Source organism: Schistocerca cancellata, chromosome 2, assembly GCF_023864275.1.
Source record: "Schistocerca cancellata isolate TAMUIC-IGC-003103 chromosome 2, iqSchCanc2.1, whole genome shotgun sequence".
Classification (NCBI taxonomy): domain Eukaryota; kingdom Metazoa; phylum Arthropoda; class Insecta; order Orthoptera; family Acrididae; genus Schistocerca; species Schistocerca cancellata.
Window position 1 is genome coordinate 478017881 of NC_064627.1, and position 18489 is coordinate 478036369.

Below are 18489 nucleotides of genomic sequence, written 5' to 3' on the forward strand. Positions count from 1 at the left end.
CCAACGAAGGGAGTGACGCGCTATTCAGAAGTTGCCTTGTAAGTGGAGAAGTGAATGACTTGATACTGAGGCAGCACAGAGAAATGGTTTACAAGTTAGTAGTGCCGTCTGTCCTGGAAAATGATAAAATGTGTGGTGACATTCTCCCCTTTAGACTAAATTAGATTCCATCTGCACATTTACGAGCACGAAAATACAAAGAGGCAATAATGATACTCATGAAATCTGATATTATGATAAAAGTCTTTCTGACATTATCCTGAGGAAAGTTACAAACGATAGTGTAGGAACCTGCTTTCAATGAGTAATTCAAGAGTATCCAGTAGCTCTTACTTTTGGTTAATGTAGGGACCACGACGGTTGAATTACAGAACGTTCCTCTTCATCTGCTAAGGGAAACGGCAATGTACATTTACAGCAAATCTGCGAAATACTGCAATCGTAACCATCTTATTCTTAGCGTCGTCGTCTGGAGTAAGACTACGTAATTCACGCCATTTCGGCTGCTTACGTGCAAAGTGCCTGAACCGTAATTATTTGTAGTACAGATGAAAAGTGCGTGTGAAATCTAGTATCATGTTCGTGTCGTTTTGCTGCAGATGTTGTGAATGGTGAGGTAGACGGAAAGGGTGAAACCCATGCCGCCACATAACCCACTACTACCGTGCACCGAGCGAGGTGGCGCAGTGGTTCGCACACTGGACTCGCATTCGGGAGGACGACGGTTAAAACCCACGTCCGGCCATCCTGATTTAGGTTTCCCGTGATTTCCCTAAATCGCTTCAGGCAAATGCAGGCATTTTTCCTTTTAAAGGGCACGACCGATTTCCTTCACCATCCTTCCCTAATCCGATGGGACCGAAGACCTCGTTCTTTGGTCCCCTTCCACCAAGCAACCAACCAACCGAGCAACACAAACGATGCCGCGAAGCTTAACGTCCCTACGCAGCGGGTTGATTACAGGCAATAGGTAACTAACCACACCAGGATGCGAATTGATAGAGAAAACAAGTCCACAATGAGACATGTGATTAAGGTACGTGTAAAATGAGATTTTTCACTCCGTAGCGGTATGTGCGGTGATATGAAACTTCCTAGCAGATTAAACCTGCGTACCAGACAGAGATTCGAACTTGGGACCTTTGTCTTTAGCGGGAAAGTGATCTACCAACAGAGCTACCCAACCACGGCTCACGACACATTCTCACACCTTTACGTCTCTTACCTTCAAAACTGCCTTCCGTCTGCCAAGGAGTTCCGTATCAGCTCGCACTCCAGTCAAGAACGAAAATCTCATTCTGGGAACATCCTCCACGCAGTGGCTAAGCCACGTCTCCGCAGTATCCTTTCTACCGGGAGTGGTAGTCCCGGAAACTTCGCAGGAGAGCTTCTGTGAAGTTTAGAAGGTAGGAGACGACGTACTGGCGGAAGTAAAGCTGTGAGAACGGATCGGAAGTCGTGCTTGGGTATCTCAGTTGGTGGAGCACTTGCTCGCGAAAGGCAAAAATCCCGAGTTCTAGTTTCGGTCCGGCACACAGTTTTAATCTGGCAGGAAGGTTCAGTGTAGGTGTAGTTCTCTTAGCATGTGGCACATTAGTAGTTGATGAAAATTCTAGTAACTAGGGACGTCCCAATTAACTTCCAACGATCTATCAGTCCTGAGTCACGAGAGAGAGTAATGCTTTATTTTGCACGTTTGTCTCTGTAGGAGAAGCCCGGCAAGTTTCCAGATGCGATATGCTACATGGCCTATGAGTGTGTAAGGAGAATACTACCCTGCATAAGTTAGGCTTAGGAGTGTTCCAATTGTTGTCTGTACCTATGTCTGATTTCGCTTTCCTGCTACGGCCTACAAAAAATACTGAGAGCTTACCACAGAACGGAAGGCTTGAAATACTATCGCCACTCGAAAAAGTAATGAAAATTTATAGTTTAACAATTCGTCGACGTCAACGTAAATGGAGATGGATCACCAATCCACACAGGTCAAGGATGAGAGAACTACTCAATTTACTATCCAAGGAACCTGCATTCGTCTGTTGTTAACAGAAAACATGAAGGGAATGTCTGCAGGAGAATTCGAACCCTACTCCTCCAGAACAGGAGTCCAGTTCCCTCCGTCCCTCCTACCGAATTATGTACTTTGACAGATTCGATATACATTAGAAAATGATTTTTAGATTACTACTGCTGAGAATTACACTAAGGTTGCGTAATAGGCAAAGCGAGTAAATGCTGAGGTAGGAGCATCAGACAACAGTGCTTGCTCCTCGTGCGGCGGAATCTCCGCGGCGGACAGCGCAGAGAGAATCTTCTACGAGACTGGTGTGGTGTGGTGCTGCAGAGCGACCTCGGGCTGACTGTCAGGGCCGTTAACTTACTTGCCGCAGCCACTACATGTTCCGTTTCCCGGAGGAGAAGGTCCGGCCGTGAGAATGCAACCCAGCCCTGACGCTAACTTTGCCATACAGTAGCAGGCGCCGAAACCACGCTTTTATATTATTAAATTACTAGTTGCAATTGAAAGCAAACGAAAGTGTACAAACGAACCCAGAATAAAAGACCCAAATGAATTCCAACGCAGAGGCTGCATGAGAAAGGATGCCAGAATTAAGTAGTTGGGCTCGTGTGTGCAGCACCTCCCTGCAGCATCATCAGTGGACGGAAATGACGGTGTAACGCCAAGCTCAGTAATAGCAGAGGCGTCAAGAGAAGTGGAAACACGGTAACAATTGCTATAACGCGCCCTCTACAGCAAAGGGCGCAATGTCGGCAAGCGCGTCCGAATGGGACAGAATCGGCGGTCTCCCGTGAGTGAGCTGGTCGTAAGGAAACAGGCTATTTCATCGCCTGAAGTGCATACTGCGTAGGCAAGGACTCGTGTATGGAGCCGATGGATAGCAGACGATCGCCTGCTAAACCACGCAATGATACCAAACTACGAAATGACCATCTTGTTTGTACCGAAATGACTATATGGATTACACACAAGGGTACGCAAGAACAAGCCCCACAGGCGAGAGTATTAAAATCTTAGTAATTACGTGCTGTAAAATTCACAACGAAATTCCAGAGTTTGAAGTGCTCCTGAAAAGCAGTGAAGCTCAGATGGTACTAGGTACGGAAAGCGGGTTGAAACCTGAGATTGATAGCGAGATTTTTTGGGAAAAATTTAAGTGCATGTAGAAAGGATAGGCTAACGAAAATGGAGGGGCTGTGTTTTTCGCAGTACACAAGGAACTCAAATCCATCGAGACAAACAGAAACTGCTTGCGAGACAGTTTTTGGGCAATCTCGTGTATCAGGCGTTGACATAAAATGGCAATTGGATCTGTCTGTCCATCACCAGATTCATCTCCTGATGTAACCGAAAATTTTGGATAAAAAACCTCAGGCCCCAATCACACTGTAATCATCCAACACTCAATTGGGAAAATTTTAGTTTTGTTAATGGTGAACGTGATAATACATCTTGTGAAACATTACTAAATACGTTTTCTGAAAACTACCTAAAACAAGCTCTTTGAGGATGCCCACATCGAAATTGGTGTCTGAGATCATGGCGCGTTTGTGGCAACAATGATTACTGTAGTACGAAGGACAACTAAAATAAGTGGAAGTATTTATTTGTTCAGGAAACTAGACAGTAAAGTAGCAGTGTCATATCTGAGTGACAAACTAAAGACAGGGGCATGCATAGGACCACGGCTCACGCTTTCAAAATATAGTTGGCCATGCACTGAATGGTTATGTATCTAGTAGAACGGGTCATAATTGGACACACCCTCCATGATTTACACTCACTCTAAAGGAACTTCTGAAGAAACAAGACTACTACATAATAGGTGTAAAATAAAGCATAGGGCTGTAGATAGATAGATTCTAAATGAAACACGTTTGGCTATCAAGAGTGCAATACGTGAAGCCTTCAATGACTACCGTAGCAGAATATTGTAAAATGATATTTCACAGAAATTCTGGGCGTATGTAAAGGCTGTTAGTGGCACCGAAGTTAGTGTGCTGCCCCTAATGAGTAAGACTGTAACTGAAATTGAGGGTAGCGAAGCAAAAGCTGAAATGCGTAACTCCGTTTTCAAATGTTCCTATACAAAGGAAAACCTAGGAGAATTGCCCCAATTTAATTCTCCCACAACTGAAAAGATGAATGAAGTAAGTTTTAATGTCGGTGGCGGTGAATTAAGGCAGTCATGTGGAAGCACTATTCCTCAATTTCTGGGAAGTATTTGACTCAGTATCACACCTACACTTATTGTCGCAAGTACCATGTTATAGGGGTATGAAGCGAAATTTTGGACTAGATTGAAAATTTTCTGATAGGGAGGATGCCACAAGTTATCTTTGATAGAAAGTCCTCGAGGGATGTAGAATTAACTCCGGGAGTACCCCAGAGAAATCGGTTGGGCCCCTTGCTGTTTATGTTATATATTGATGACCTTGCGGGTAATATTAATAGTAACTTATTTGAGAAGATGATGCAGTGATCTACAATTAAGTACAGTCTGAAAGAAGCTGCATAAATATTTAGTCACTACTTATTTTTTTCCGTCCCTACGTTATACAGAGTTTCAAGCTTTTGACTGAATGATGTTTCATATTTTTATTCAGAACTAACAGAAACTATAAACTGAATTCGGGAATTTTAAGGGAGACTGGAACTCTATGCACTTTCATATCTGAAACTTGAGACTATGCAATACGTAAGGTCTAACCGTAACTCAACAATGTTTTAAAATTTTATACAGTGATGGAAACGCAGCAGTAGAAGAAAACAACCGACAATATTGAATAAACATTATGTTCAATCGCATGAAAATCGCCAAATGACATTTTTAACATTTCTTCGACTTAACACAGTGAACTAATATTTTGGTAAACTTGACATTTTTCTGTCCTGCGAAAATGACGCTCGTCTCTAATTACGCATCGTTGAACTATTCCCTGTTCTGAACCAAGTACAAAAATGCTTTCTTCTTCTTCTTTTTCTTCTTCATTTCTTCCTGAGGTTTGAGTATGCCAAAGAGGAAAGTGCCGGTTGCCGAGAATGTCAAGAATCTGCTGACGTATAAACGCTGTAAGGGATGACAGTTGGAAGTCATTGCCTTTCGAAAGTAGCGAAGAAACTGTGCAGGTAAATTATTAGCCACAATATCTTTACATTTATGCGTACCATAACTGAGAAAAGGAAACAGAAAAGTTAGCAATTCTTTATGTTAAGGACATCAAGTAATACAGTAAGAACGAAAAAAAAAGACAATTGTGTCTTTAAGCAAAGCAATTTACTGTAAGTGACGCCGACACATCTCAGTAAGCTCCAGAAATCATGTCTGTCAAAATTATTTAGGATACGCTGTATTAATAAAACGCGCGCCTACTAACCGTTTCAAGTATTCCAATTCTCCCTCGTGGAATTCCATGTTAACGTCTCTGTTAACATCCGCCGAACTTAGCTACGATAGCAGATTACGTGGCGCGCACTGCTCCGTTGGCTGCATGCAACTGGTCGCAAGGAGGAACACCCCCTTGTCAGCTACGCGAGATAAATTGCCTTTTTGTTTATTTACATGTTCTTCCGATCAGCTGCGCCAGCCGACAGTAGCTTGTGAACTCGCTGTTGGTGGCAGCACTTACGCGCACAGCTGGCTCTCTAGGCACAGCATAACAACTGACACCTAGCGGCAGCATCGGGAAACAAGAGAAGCGTCCGTTGCTGCCGCCAGATTGAAAACCAACGAGTGCTGAATCAAATGGAATTTTTGTATTCGAAACGTTGTGTTTCAGCTTATATGCACGCAAACCGAACAAAGCTATCGTTGTACCTATGGGCAATGCAAAATACACAAAGAAAAAATGTATAGCGCAAGTATTCGTGCGGTGTATGAACATTGTTGGACAACATTCTGATTATTTACCGTTGACGTTTCTTTTGTGAAAAAGTGGCACTGGGCACTGTGGTATGTGCATCATATTGTTCGAAACGGAACAATAATGGAAGCTGATACGCTTTGTTAGTATCTACGGTTAAAAACATTTTTTGTATGTCACTATTTTTCCCCCTCTATGTCGATGAAGCTATATTAGATGTAATAATTTGTAATATAATACAGCTAAGTTTTTGATGAATATTACTATAATCTTCAAAAAGTTAAGAAAAAGGATGACTGAAGCACTTTTATCCAGTTTCTGTCACTGATATGTCCAACTGTTGTCAGAGATTTTGCGATGCTAATACTGTAGTACATCAATAAATACTAGAAATCTGTGAAACTTAAAGGTACGAATATCTTTAATCATCGATCAAATCAACAAATATTAACGTACACGTCAATGGTTGATACGTGCACTGACAGTTACTTCCCAAGAAACAGTCTGAAACGTCAGTGTGGAACGAAGTAAAAATGTAACAACACTAAAAAGGAAAAATTGTTGACATGCTGATCGCCACAGCCATGAAGTGAAATCGCGTTCCTCTAGCACCTAGACACATAATCTTGCGGGTACGCCGCACCCACAAAATTTTTAGTTTGCGTTTATCAACAAATAATGAACTATTGAAACACTGAGTTGAAATTAAAATGTTACCTCTGAAATACACGTTTCTTTAAAGATGTTTTTGGGCAAAGGCAACCAAGCAACAGACTCCCCCATTCCTTGCCTCTCCCCGGCCAAGTCAAAGTCACTCCCCAGAAGAATAATCGCACTATACTCAGTGTTGCCAATTTAGCGACTTTGTCGCTAGAAATGGCGACTTTTGCCTTCGTCTTAGCGACAAAAAAAAACTTTTTAGCGACAAAAATTATTTAGCGACTTATCTGGCGACTTTTGGAGTACTGACGACTTTTGAAGTACAAATCAAAACTATTTTGGGCCAGCAATTTCATTAACAAAACTAAGATTTTAACTGTAGAATGGATACTATACTGACTTTGTTCTAGATTTACTAAGTTAAATTAAGTTCTTAGCAGATCATATAGCATTGTTCAGCATTTAGCAAACCTGAATGTGGGAATTGCCTACAGAGTAAGAAAACCTTTATTTTTCGAATTGACAAAAAACATACTTAATATTAAGTATAATAAAATACATTTCTGTCCAGCAACCTCTAATTTTTCGAAATGTTATCTCGCAGTCAAATTATTACCACATGCACGGTGGTAACGCAAGAACAATTCGGTGGGGACATCTCAGACATTATTACGTTTTAAACAATAAACAATAGGACTGATACCGAGTTACCGAGTGAGTAGGTCGTTTCATGACCTCTAGTTTGCCTGTGTTTTAATGTTTTTTCAGTGATTATAAATTGGTGAAATTGTTGTGGCGGCTTACATAATGGATTTACCGCAGAAGAAGAAGCAGTACGCTCAAAAATATCGGGATGCGGGAAGCAGAACCTGAATTCAATGGGTGGCTGAAACCAGTCGTTGGAGACTTATCCAAGGCAAGATGTAAAGTATGTGCAACAGAGTTTTATGCTAAATTGTGTGATATTAGAAAGCATTCAAAAACTATTAAGCATAAACAAAAAATTGATTAAAAAAAACACCTTACCTGTGAAAATTGTTGCGAAAACTACAGTTAGAATAGCAAGCAGAGCGGAAGGCGCCCTTTCTTTATTTATTGCTGAACATTGTTCTATTTTAGCTGTAGATCATTTAAGAATACTGAGCAAGAAGGTGTTTTCCGGTGATGAGGGCGCTAAAAACATGCAATTACATCGTACAAAGTGCACTAACATTATAACTGAAGTTTTAGCTCTATATTTTACACAATCATTGGTTGAAGATATAGGTAACCAAAAATGCAGTGCACTAATAAATGAATCCACAGATGTATAAATATCTAAGATGCTAGGTATCGTTATATGGTACTATAGTGTAAACAACCAAACCATTAGATCAGCATTTCTCAAACTCGCTGTAGTAGAAACTGCAGATGCAAGAAATCTGGCTGCTGTTCTTGTGAATTCTTTGAAAGATCTCAAACTTCCAGTCCCTAATATGGCAGGAATTGGCACAGATAATGCTTCTGCAATTGTTGGAATAAACAATGGGCTTTTCGAACAACTCAAGAGAGAATATGGTTTGAAGCATTTGGTATTGATCCGTTGCATTTGTCACTCTCTTCAGCTTGCAGTTTCGTACGCCTCAGTGAATACCATACCTAGAAACATAGAGTTTCTTTTATGGGAAACCTACAATTGATTCTCCATTTCACCCAAAAGACAAGACGAATGTAGAAAGGTTTATGAGACAATAAATTGTGGAAAACAGCCACTAAAAATTTTGAAGGTCTGTGCAACACGTTGGCTATCAATTGAACCAGCAATACGAAGAATTCTGGAGCAGTGGGAAGAACTAGGTCTACATTTTTCACTTGCCATGGTTCAAGACAATTGTTACTTTTATTTATTTATTTACACTGCCGATCTTTTGTACAAGATGTATTGTGACGACTCAAATCATCTTTACACGTTTTACCTTAAACATGCTTTAAAAGACGTACAAATAGCAATAAAAGCTTTTGAAGGAGAAGACAATGACCCCACTAAATTACAAGATACACTTGTATTTCTCATGCAGTCACTCAGACAAAACACATAGTTTTTCCAATTGTTGATTTGTTGACAACACCTGTTCCAAGCGAATGTATGTACGGAAATCCAAACCTTTGCTTTATGTTTGAACAGAAATTGTCCGAGTCAAGTTTGTCTGAAGAAAATAAAGTTTATTTGAAGAAGAGATGCATTCAGTTTAGTCAAACTCATAAGAGAAATTCAACAAAGACTGCCAAGTAACGTTACGATCCTGAAAAAAATGTCAATGCTGAATGTTGAAGAAACACTTAAAATGAATAAAAATAATGCTGTAGCGGATGTAGCCAAATAATTGGGTTTTAGTGGCTGCAAGAATGGCATAATATCATCTTCATTAGGTGGAATAACACTACTAATACTGTTCGATTTTGGAGTGAGGTTTTGCAGTATAAAAATGCAGCAGGAGAGAATCCTTTTTCTTTGATTTCACAGCTAGCAATGACTGTTCTATGCCTACCGCATTCAAATGCAGAAGTGGAAAGAATATTCAGTTCTATGAACATTATAAAAACTAAACAACGTAACAGATTATCGTTAAAGACAATTAATGCTTTGATCATATTGAGAGACCAGCTGAAGAAACAAAATGAAGATTTTACATCTTTTGACATACCGTCAGACGTATTGAAGGTTATTGGAACGAACAAAAGTTACTCTTCTGTGATAAAACCAGTCGAATTGCAACATCATCTTTTGAGCGACGTTCAACCCTCTACATCAACTACAGTTCTGTCAGAGCATGAAACAGAAGAGTTATTCGATCTTCTGAGTGACGACGATGAATAGCTCACATACCGGTATGTATATATTTTGTAACCTAATTTGAGTTCTTGCTTTCTGTTGTTACAAATATAGTTGTATATTTCTATTATATTTTACTACTGTGATTGAAACAACAATTTATGTGTTGCGTCAGTTATGATAACATGTTTAATTAAACGTTAGCTTATTTTATATGTACGTTGTTGCAAGCAATGCGTCATGTAATTGAGACAATATAGCAATTACGTATGAGACAATTTTTATTAATATTTTATTCCCCCCTCCCCCCACTGGCTTGCTGCACCATTCACAGCACGAACTTTATCAGTACACACCTAGTAAAATCAGTTTTAGCGACTTTCTAGCGACTTTTGATATTGAATCTAGCGACTCGGGTTTTTTAGAGTTGGCAACACTGACTATACTGTGAACGGAATCCCGTCGTTTCAGCTTGCTTTCATGTTTCCTTACAGATAACACGCTACAATACGTCGACTCCATTCGTCAACAATGGTTTTAAAATATCTGCTTGCTAATATTGAGCAATAAAAGAATAATCCGAGATACACGGAAGCCGATTGTTACAGACTACCTCAACTTTTTTAGCGTAGCAGTGGTTTAGTTTACGATTTCAGCGAAACTGTTATCGTTTTGTTTGTTGAGACAATGGCTTTGAAGGACGCGGTAACTTTATTGTGGACTGAAGGGATGTTAGCGCATTAACAGCTAGTGTAAAGAAGAGGGTCAACTGAAGGGATACGTGGAGCAAGAGCCCTTCGCCGGGCAAAAATTTTCACAGTTTTCAAAGGTCGCATACGTTACCCCTCTGGGCTCGTTTAAGTACATTTGAACGCGAGTTTGGTTTCATTTCTGTTGCTTTTAAGTCAGCAGTGTTACCGACTGAGCTAGGACAGTCCCAGCGTCAGCACTGATCTTTATGACACAGGCACTGTCCATGAAAGGTTATAAATGAAAGGTAATCATTTAAAAAAATTATATATCGAGACTCCCCAGAAAACATTCTGCATTCCGCTACTGATATTCACCCACAGAAAATTTTGATGTCGGCGCCCTTGGGGGCCTATACCCATTTCTACCTGCTTACTCTATTCAATGTCTACCCCCACATACCCTCCATTACCAAATTAACTATGGATTAACTCATCGGTCATACATATTACAAGGCATCTGTAACACAAAGATCTTTGGTATCGTCACGTCATGCTAGAAATTCTAAGCATTTCAAGCACGACATACGCTTTCTCGGCTCCTGTCGCCATTTTGTCTCACTGCGCTCTCGAGCGCTCTGGCGGCAGAAACCTGAAGTGCGGCTTCAGCCGAACAAAAGTTTTTCTACGTATCTGTAGTGTGTCGTGACCATATGTCAATTAATGGAGCCACAGTGAATTTATGAAATCGCTTCAATCATTTGTAATAGCCCTGTACATGAAAGTGTTCGGAGTGCAGCTTTGTACAAAAGTGAAACGTAGATATACAGTTCAGACAAGAATACAATAAAAGCTTTCGATGTGGTGCTACAGAAAAACGCTGAGTAACTAATTAAATGGCACTGAATTGAATCAGTGAAAAAATAAATTTATGCCGGCCGTGGTGGCCGTGCGGTTCTAGGCGCGTCAGTCCAGAACCGCGAGACTGCTACGGTCGCAGGTTCGAATCCTGCCTCAGGCATGGATGTTTGTGATGTCCTTAGGTTAGTTAGGTTTAAGTAGTTCTAAGTTCTAGGGGACTGATGACCTCAGATGTTAAGTCCCATAGTGCTCAGAGCCAAAATAAATTTATGGCACAACTTGACTAATAGGAGGGATGGGTTGATACACACATCCTGAGGTAGCCATCAGTTTGTTTATCGGTGGGAAGTATTGGGGAGGGGGGGGGGGAGTGGTAATTGTATGAGAAGACGAAAGGATAAGTACAGCAAGCAGGTACAACTGGGTGTTTGCTGTAGAAATTACGGGGAGATGAAGACGAATGTGCGGGATTGAGTTGTGTGGGGAGCTGCGTTAAACAAGTTTTCTGATTGAACAATCAACAACGACGACAACAAAACTTACATATGTTTAATCGGCATGATTGAATGAAGCAGCATTAAGTTGCATTTATCAACAACTGATGAAATACACCATCCATCGCAACAAATAGAAAATCTGTCAGTCATTCTTTGTCTCTGTCCCGTAACCCACCGATGACATTTCACCCTGCATAACAGCATTGTGATCTTATTTCTGCTCACTCTGATCAATCGTATATGTATATGGGGTACAAGGATGTTGGTACACACATTTGCTTACTAAAAAACAGCTCTCTGAACACCCGCGGCCTGTAATCTCGGATTGCATTTTATCACACAAAAAGTGTTTGAGCCAGTAACATATTTGAGAACCCATTTAATGTGCTCTGCATCACAGTCTGCAGTGCAATAAAAGTGTTGAACTTGTTCTGGAAGTATAGGAATTGCATACACATTCACGGTCTTTGCGGGTACCACTGTTTGTCTCCCACTGTTTCCCGTAATTAGCAGTAGTTCGTTAACTAACGACGTATTTTTTTACGTTAGATGTACTACTTTCTTGATCGCCACGTAAAAAAATGCGCAGATATGACTGAAAGACAGTTTATTCCTTCAGATGTCCGTGTCTGAAGCGTAGCGGTAGCGTTACCGCCTACCACGCAGGGGGACCGGATTCGATTCCCGGCAGGGGACTTGGTGTTGTGTGCCCATCATTATTTTCATCATCATTGACTCGCAAGTCGCAGATTTCCCCTCAAAATGCAGTCCGTACTCCAAATCGCGTCGCGTATAGAAAGAAAAGACGCGCACACGCACACGCGAGAGAGAATCCATCTTCCACAACATCCAAAATACGTCATGTTACGTTATAATGAACAACGGTAAGTGTTGCGTCTCCCCCCCCCCCCCTCCCCATCAAAGTAAGTCACATTAGTGCGATTGTTTCTCTGTAGTATTATTTTATTCTCTATTTAGAAGGCAAACGAACAGTAGTTACACACCATAGAAACCATCCAGTCGTGATGAGTGGTAATAATATCTGAACTTAATGACGAATCACATCACGTGATACGTCCGCAGAGGCAGTTAAAATATCGTACAATAGAATTGTCTCACGTTTCTTCGACATATCCAGTAGAGATAGGCATTCAGGATAAAAAATAAAGAACGACATACTCAAAGGTCAGGTGCAACGACACTTCAGGGCGAAGTTCAACAAAGATCCACCAACTGCTAACTCTATTCGGCGATGGTATGCGCAGTTTAAAGCTTCTGGATGCCTCTGTAAGGGGAAATCAACGGATCGGCCTGCAGTGAGCGAAGAAACGGTTGAACGCGTGCGGGCAAGTTTCACGCGTAGCCCGCGGAAGTCGACGAATAAAGCAAGCAGGGAGCTAAACGTACCACAGCCGACGGTTTGGAAAATCTTACGGAAAAGGCATTTCTTAAACAGGAGATTGGAAAACCGATGGATCGGTCGTGGTGGAGATCATGATCAGCAATTCATGTCATGGCCTCCACGCTCTCCCGACTTAACCCCATGCGATTTCTTTCTGTGGGGTTATGTGAAAGATTCAGTGTTTAAACCTCCTCTACCAAGAAACGTACCAGAACTGCGAGCTCGCATCAACGATGCTTTCGAACCCATTGATGGGGACATGCGGCGCCGAGTGTGGGAGGAACTTTATTATCGGCTTGATGTCTGCCGAATCACTAAAGGGGCACATATCGAACATTTGTGAATGCCTAAAAAAACTTTTTGAGTTTTTGTATGTGTGTGCAAAGCATTGTGAAAATATCTCAAATAATGAAGTTATTGTAGAGCTGTGAAATCGCTTCAATCATTTGTAATAACCCTGTATATGACATGTTAATAAACTTCTTTTTCAGTTATGCTGTTCTTGCTACACACAGTTTGAATTTTATCTTATTCGGCTATCATTTAATTTTTTACCGAAATAGGGCAACTCATCTATTTCTAGTGCCATTTTCTAATCGAATTCCCTCGGCATCACACGATTTAATTCGACTACATTCCATTTCTCCTGGTATTTATGATTATCTTACACTCCTTTTAAGATACTATCCATTCCGTGCGGCTGCGCCTCCAAGTCTTTTGAGGTTTGCCAACGACTCTGTAATTCTGCCAGACAGCAAATACCCTATTTCTTCTCTGTGGAGCTAAATTCCCTCTTTGTTTCCTTTCGCAGCCTGTATTTTATTTCTAATACCTACAGCATTTCAATGAGTGTACTGCAATCAACACTGTCAGAAGCTTTCTCTAAATATACAAATGCCATAAACGTAGGTTGCATCGTTACGAAGTGACTTAAAAGCGAACGACCACGTAAGATGTGTTGTAGGAAGGGGAAAACCTGGCACGGCTTGTTGTGAATGTAGCGCAGCTACAAAGGAAACCCAGCTCAAAATGAACTATTTGTGGTGTACAGCAACCAGCCACGAATTAGGTTACTTTATTCGGAAAGCACCGCCGCCGGTTCCGATGACATGCGTGAATTCGAAACCGCCAACGGCGCTGTTTGAATAAAGCAACCGAAAACCAATATGGCTGGTTGCTGCGTATCATAAAAAATTTATCTCATGTGACAGCCACGGTCTGCAGTCATGTGTGTGATGAAACTGCACTAGTGCAAGATGCTCGAGTGACCCATTCTTGAAAAATCTGGAGTGTACGAGATCCCCATTAAGTGGAATTTGAAGCACACACAGAAGCAACTTACAGGCGTTGTTCTAGAATTGTTACTGGTTGATTTGATCAATATTTGAGTGTTACAGAAAGGTATCCATTAGCTGCAATGGGAACCCTTGGAGGGAAGACGTTCTTTCCGTGAAAGCCTTGGGAGGACTTTTACACAAGCAGAATGTGTGATAGACTGCAGATCCATTCTACCGGCTCCAACTCGCCTACGGACCTTACGGACAACGTAAGAGGCGACGGCTCGTACAGAGGTGTCCACCAGACATTTTTCCACCTCACACGGTTTTCGAGTGTGATGGGAAGGGGAATAATTAGCAACAATGTTTAATACCACTTGTCATGCACGGCACAGTATCGGGCGGATTATGTATGTGCGTGTTAACAAACACCCACCGAAATAAATAACGCTGAAGCGTCGGTTGGAAGACGATGGCAGCTTTTTTTACGAAAAATTTTCAATCATTTGATTGTTAGTTTTTTCACAAAATCATGATTTAGTCTTTAAAGCCATTCTGAAGTGCATGCTGAAACGTGAAAATGTGTGTGCCCTGTCTGTGACATTTCATCGTCGAAAACACTTATTTCTCGTCTTCTAGACCAGTTGCTGCATTACAGTATACGAGTACATACCGAAGAAACTTAATACGGTTGCCACTGTGCACAGTGTAGTCATTATCACACACTATGGCGTATTTAACAGCTAATACGCGTACACTGCTGTCACCAGCATTCCGGAACTTCCGTTCATCTAATGTACGCAAGTGACAGAACACAGGTCACAGCAAAATACGAGTATTAACTGTTAAATACGCCTTAGTGTGTGTTAATGGTTTTTCACTGTACACAGTGGCAATCGTATTGCGTTTCTTCGATATGTACTCGTATTCCGTAATGCAACTGGTCTGGAAGAGCAGAAATACGTTTTTCGAGGAAGATACGTCAAAGACAGGGCAGACATATTTTAACATTTCAACATGCACTTGAGAGTGGCTATAAAGCCGAAATCGTGATTGTGTAAAAAAAACAATTAACAGTCAAATGGCGGAAATTTCTTTCAAAAATTCCATACGACTGTGTTCCCCCACGAAGGAAATGGCAGCTTTCTTCTCAGAAACTGTTCATATTGCACATCTGCCTCTTTGGGCACTTTGCGTCACTGCTGAGTGACAAACAGAACACTTTATGTAATACCTATCGAGAGTTTTCCGAATATCTTGTGAACAGAAACCGATGAAGAAAAGAACAATGCGTTTCTACTTAAAGCCAACTTTACCTTTAGGTTCCTGTAGTGTCTACCGAAGCCAAACTTATGACTTACTGTATCTTGCTAACGTTTGACTATTTTGTATCTGTTCCCTTTAATAAAAATAAGCGTGCGTTGAAATTCGCAAGTTGCTAAATTTACGAAAGGGAACCTATAGCTTTAAGAAAATGGAAGCTCACTTTCGATAACTGCTTTGTAAGAATGCAAAGATGCATAGTTCACCAAGAGCTCTCCACAAAAACGTAGTGATTAAAATTGTTTTATGTTGTTCTGCATACCCCGAATTTGCCAACGACGCTTTCTCAAAATCTAAAGGACATTTGATAATACCGTAAGCAGACAAGGCATACGATGAATTAAATAGTGTTCATATGGATGAAAAAAAGAAAGGTTGGTTTACAAAACCTGGAACAGCACCTGCAACGACGAAAAGCTATGTGGAGATATCATCACAGAGCATAGAAGGAAGCACAGGATCCGGTGCCTTGGCGAAGGACCTGAGGACGTGTGCTCCGACCCCACCTTTCGTGTACCTTCGGCGCCTAGTGCACCAACATCATTGCTGTTTTCTCTCTGCTTGTTTACTCTCTGCATCCTCTCTCATTTCTATCGGGTTTGTCTTAGATTAGTTATTTTTCAAGTTGGTTACATAAATGAGCATATTAATTCAATGATATTGTGTACAAATTCATATACGTAATGTTTCCTGAAATCAGGAAGCACGGACTAAAAAAGAAAAAATCCGTTAAAATGCAAATAGAGCTCGCTCCCCGAGGGTTCCATGCAAATTTCATTATGTATATACGTAATTCATCCATTCCGGGAATTGTGAAGTTCGGCGACTTTTCTCGGTTATCGATATCTACTGGCCAGAATCAAAATACGTCATAAATGGCCGTATCTTTTAATTGCATTTTCGCAGAAGCCAACTCTTTTTTTCATACCACCAAGGGACCGTAATCTTTAGTATGCAAAATTAAATTTCAACTTGATACATCTGAACGTTTCTGAGAGAAGGGTTCTTAAACAGCCGGACAACAAAGTGAGACTAAGGGTTGCATTTTTTACCGACTGAGATACGGAATCCCATCACTGTCAGCGTGATGAACTGGTGTCTCCCAGTGTCTTTTCGTTTTATCAAGTTTCTCTCCCACATCCAGCTTCGAATTTTATCGGCAACATACGAGGAAGTGGAAAACGAGACAGCTCCGTACACGTCTCCGATACATCTCGTGTGTTTAATCGAGAATGGAAAGGGGTATGACTCCTTCACCGTTAAAAACAGTTTCGATATGTTAACTGCATTTCGTAAACTTTAATGTACGGCACAAAACGCTCCAAACTAACTGGCCAGCGACTACATTTTTCACTGCAAACTTTTCAAAACATGCGCGGTGTTGTACTTTACTTTGAAGTACCACAGTAACTACGGGCAATAACAAGTTCATTATGTAAGCCTGTGATATGTGGCTAGGAGACGGGAAAAATAATAGTTTCTTACCATGTAATTTCGTCAAAATCAAAAAGGGGGGGAGAGGGAGAGAGAGAGGGGGGGGGGGGGAAGAGAGAGAGAGAGAGAGAGAGAGAGAGAGAGAGAGTGACTTTTGTATTTTTTACGGGAATAGTAAAAATTTTACTGAGAAACTAAAACGGATGTAGCTTTGCCTGATCTACATAAAACAATTTTTTTAAGCAAATCGGATGACATGAAATTTCACTGCCTGTGTATCGTGCGGTACGAGTTGCGCGGAGCGACCACCACCTATGTGGTGGTTGTGTACAAAGGGAGGGCGAAACTTGACACCTTGCACCTCTCTAAGGTCACACTATTTACTTCTGTGTGGATATCGCATGCTTAGAAGATGCATGATAAGCGTTCGAGAAGAAAGAAGTGACGGCTTTGGCGCACTGAGGTTCCCGCAGGAGAAAGGCGGGCCTTCAAGCGGATAGCAGCGCCCCTAACGACAGCCAGTTGAAGCTCCGCGGTGTTCCGGAAGGCAGCTGCGACGTCGGTCTCCCACTGGCTGTAAATCAGGATGCGGTCAATAGCCCAGCAGGCGACAAACCTCCGGCGAGCCCTGTTCCGTATCTTCCAGCTGGCCGCTTGAACGCCTCTTTTCCTTCCGGACTCCACTGATGCGCGGCTTACGGACAATGCATGGAGCACACACCTCTCACACAGCGGAAAATGCTCGCGACTCACGAGTGTCGATGTGCTGATGTATCATCTAACTATGCTTGCTAGGAGCTCTCTCACACTGCCTTTAACTAACATCGTTCTTGCTTTCCACCGAAGTGCACCGCACTGTTATGTTTCGCACGGCACTTCTCTATTTACTAGCAGACAGCGGCACTGTACGCTCGCTGCACATTTTTAGTTTTGGAAACTATCAGTTGACGGGGCTCCGTCCTAACAACTTCGTCCAAATTGCCAACTCACGACACGGTGGCTAACGTATTACTGAACATGAATGCGTTTCCCCACAGCGCATATAAGGCGTGTGTAACGCACTGGAAACTGCGAGTAGTTACGTGCTTGTCTCGCAAAAACAGAATAAATATAAATTCAGAAACAGTTTGAAAAACATAGTTTTTGAAATATGACAGTGCTCTGTTAACGTAATCTACATTAAACTGTGATCAAGTATGAACATCATCCAATAACGAGGACTTGTGGAAAAGTAATGCCCCCGAATATTTTATGTGAAAACTCTAAGCATTTAAATAAACTTCATTAACATTCTACATCTTTACTCTTTATGTCTACATACTTCTTTCTTAACATGGTCAGCTTCGCAACGAATACATTTCTCCCAACGAGAGACCAGTTTGTTGATACCATCACTGTAGAATGTTTGACTTTGCTGACAGGGCCACAACCTCACTTCTGCTTGCACCGCTTCATTACTATTTAAGTGAAGACCTCAAAGGCGTTCTTCAAGTTTTGGAACAGATAAAATCGGATGGTGGAAAGTTGGGGATGTATAGGGGATGATCGATGTCGCAGTGCTGGTGTGTGGTCTGGCGTTGTCATGCTGAAGGAGGGGGTGCTCCATATGTGGACAAATTCATCGAATTCATGTTTTCAATTTTAGGAGTTA

General features: G+C 41.4%; 1 protein-coding gene across 12 annotated transcripts in view; it reads right to left on the reverse strand.

Annotated features, from left to right (window-relative positions):
* The window catches only part of LOC126162000 (nuclear receptor coactivator 7), a 790565-nt gene that overhangs the window by 494739 nt on the left and 277337 nt on the right, over window positions 1–18489 (reverse strand). The window contains exon 1 of one of the 12 annotated variants that reach the window (XM_049918217.1): window positions 5398–5512. The exons of the other annotated variants lie outside the window; for them this stretch is intronic. Coding sequence (XP_049774174.1) covers window positions 5398–5435 — 38 coding nt within the window. The 5' untranslated portion in view covers window positions 5436–5512. Of the gene's footprint in view, window positions 1–5397; window positions 5513–18489 lie in introns of those variants that run through there. 12 annotated transcript variants of the gene reach the window in all.